The sequence below is a fragment of the Oryzias melastigma genome, unplaced genomic scaffold (genome assembly GCF_002922805.2).
Source record: "Oryzias melastigma strain HK-1 unplaced genomic scaffold, ASM292280v2 sc00587, whole genome shotgun sequence".
Lineage (NCBI taxonomy): Eukaryota > Metazoa > Chordata > Actinopteri > Beloniformes > Adrianichthyidae > Oryzias > Oryzias melastigma.
In genome coordinates this window covers 10,638-11,440 of record NW_023417179.1, presented here as the reverse complement: position 1 = coordinate 11,440, position 803 = coordinate 10,638, and the positions used below count along the sequence as shown (strand labels likewise).

Genomic DNA, 803 nt, shown 5'->3' with positions numbered 1-803 from the left:
ATTTATTGTACATGTTCTAATTCTTCATTCCTTTGTCTTCTTCAGGCACTCCTCAGACTCCTCATGTGTTTCCTCTGATACCATGTGGCTCTCCAAGTGGAGACACGGTCACTCTTGGCTGCATTGCCACTGGTTTCACCCCCTCTTCATGGAAGTTCTCGTGGAAACTCGGCACCGACAGTTTGGAAAACGTCACCCAGTACCCTTCAATCCCGGATAATGACAAATATTTGGGAATCAGTCAGGTTCAAGTCAGCCGACAGGACTGGGACGCTAAAAAGACTTTCCAGTGTGTTGCCTCTTATGGAGACCTAAACAGTAATACTAATGTGAATAAACCAGGTAAGTTTGTTTCTTTTAGTTTTGTGGAAAAATAAATAAAAGTTGATGAATGATTCTTTACATTTTTGTAAAATGCTGGTGATGCTGAAAAGTCACTGATAAGAAAACTTACAAGTTTGAAAGACAGTTTTAGAATTTAATTTAACGGTTTTTTTTTTAAACTGAAGGTTTTGGCAAAACTTTAATTTGGATTGTTGTTTTTTTGGTGTAATTTAGACCTTAAAAAATGAAGCTTTAGTAAGTAAAGTGTCTATATTTAAGTACTATTTTTTCCAACACATTTTAAAAAACTAAATTAGAATTTTAATTGCGGAGTTACATACTTGTGCTCTCTTTTAATCAATTGAAGTCTAAATTGGTACATTACTCAGCTTTAACTACTGTATCATTAATACTTTTTGTTTCTCACCAAAATGTAAGAAGTTTTTTGATCATATTATTGGAACAAAACCTTAAAAACA

General features: G+C 34.0%; 1 gene segment (V, D, J or C); it reads left to right on the top strand.

The window, feature by feature from the left end:
* LOC112141790 overlaps positions 1–797 on the top strand; it is a 1,251-nt gene extending 454 nt beyond the window's left edge. The window contains 1 exon segment of the C gene segment in view: positions 46–797. Coding sequence covers positions 46–377 — 332 coding nt within the window.
* The last annotated feature ends 6 nt before the right edge of the window (positions 798–803 follow it).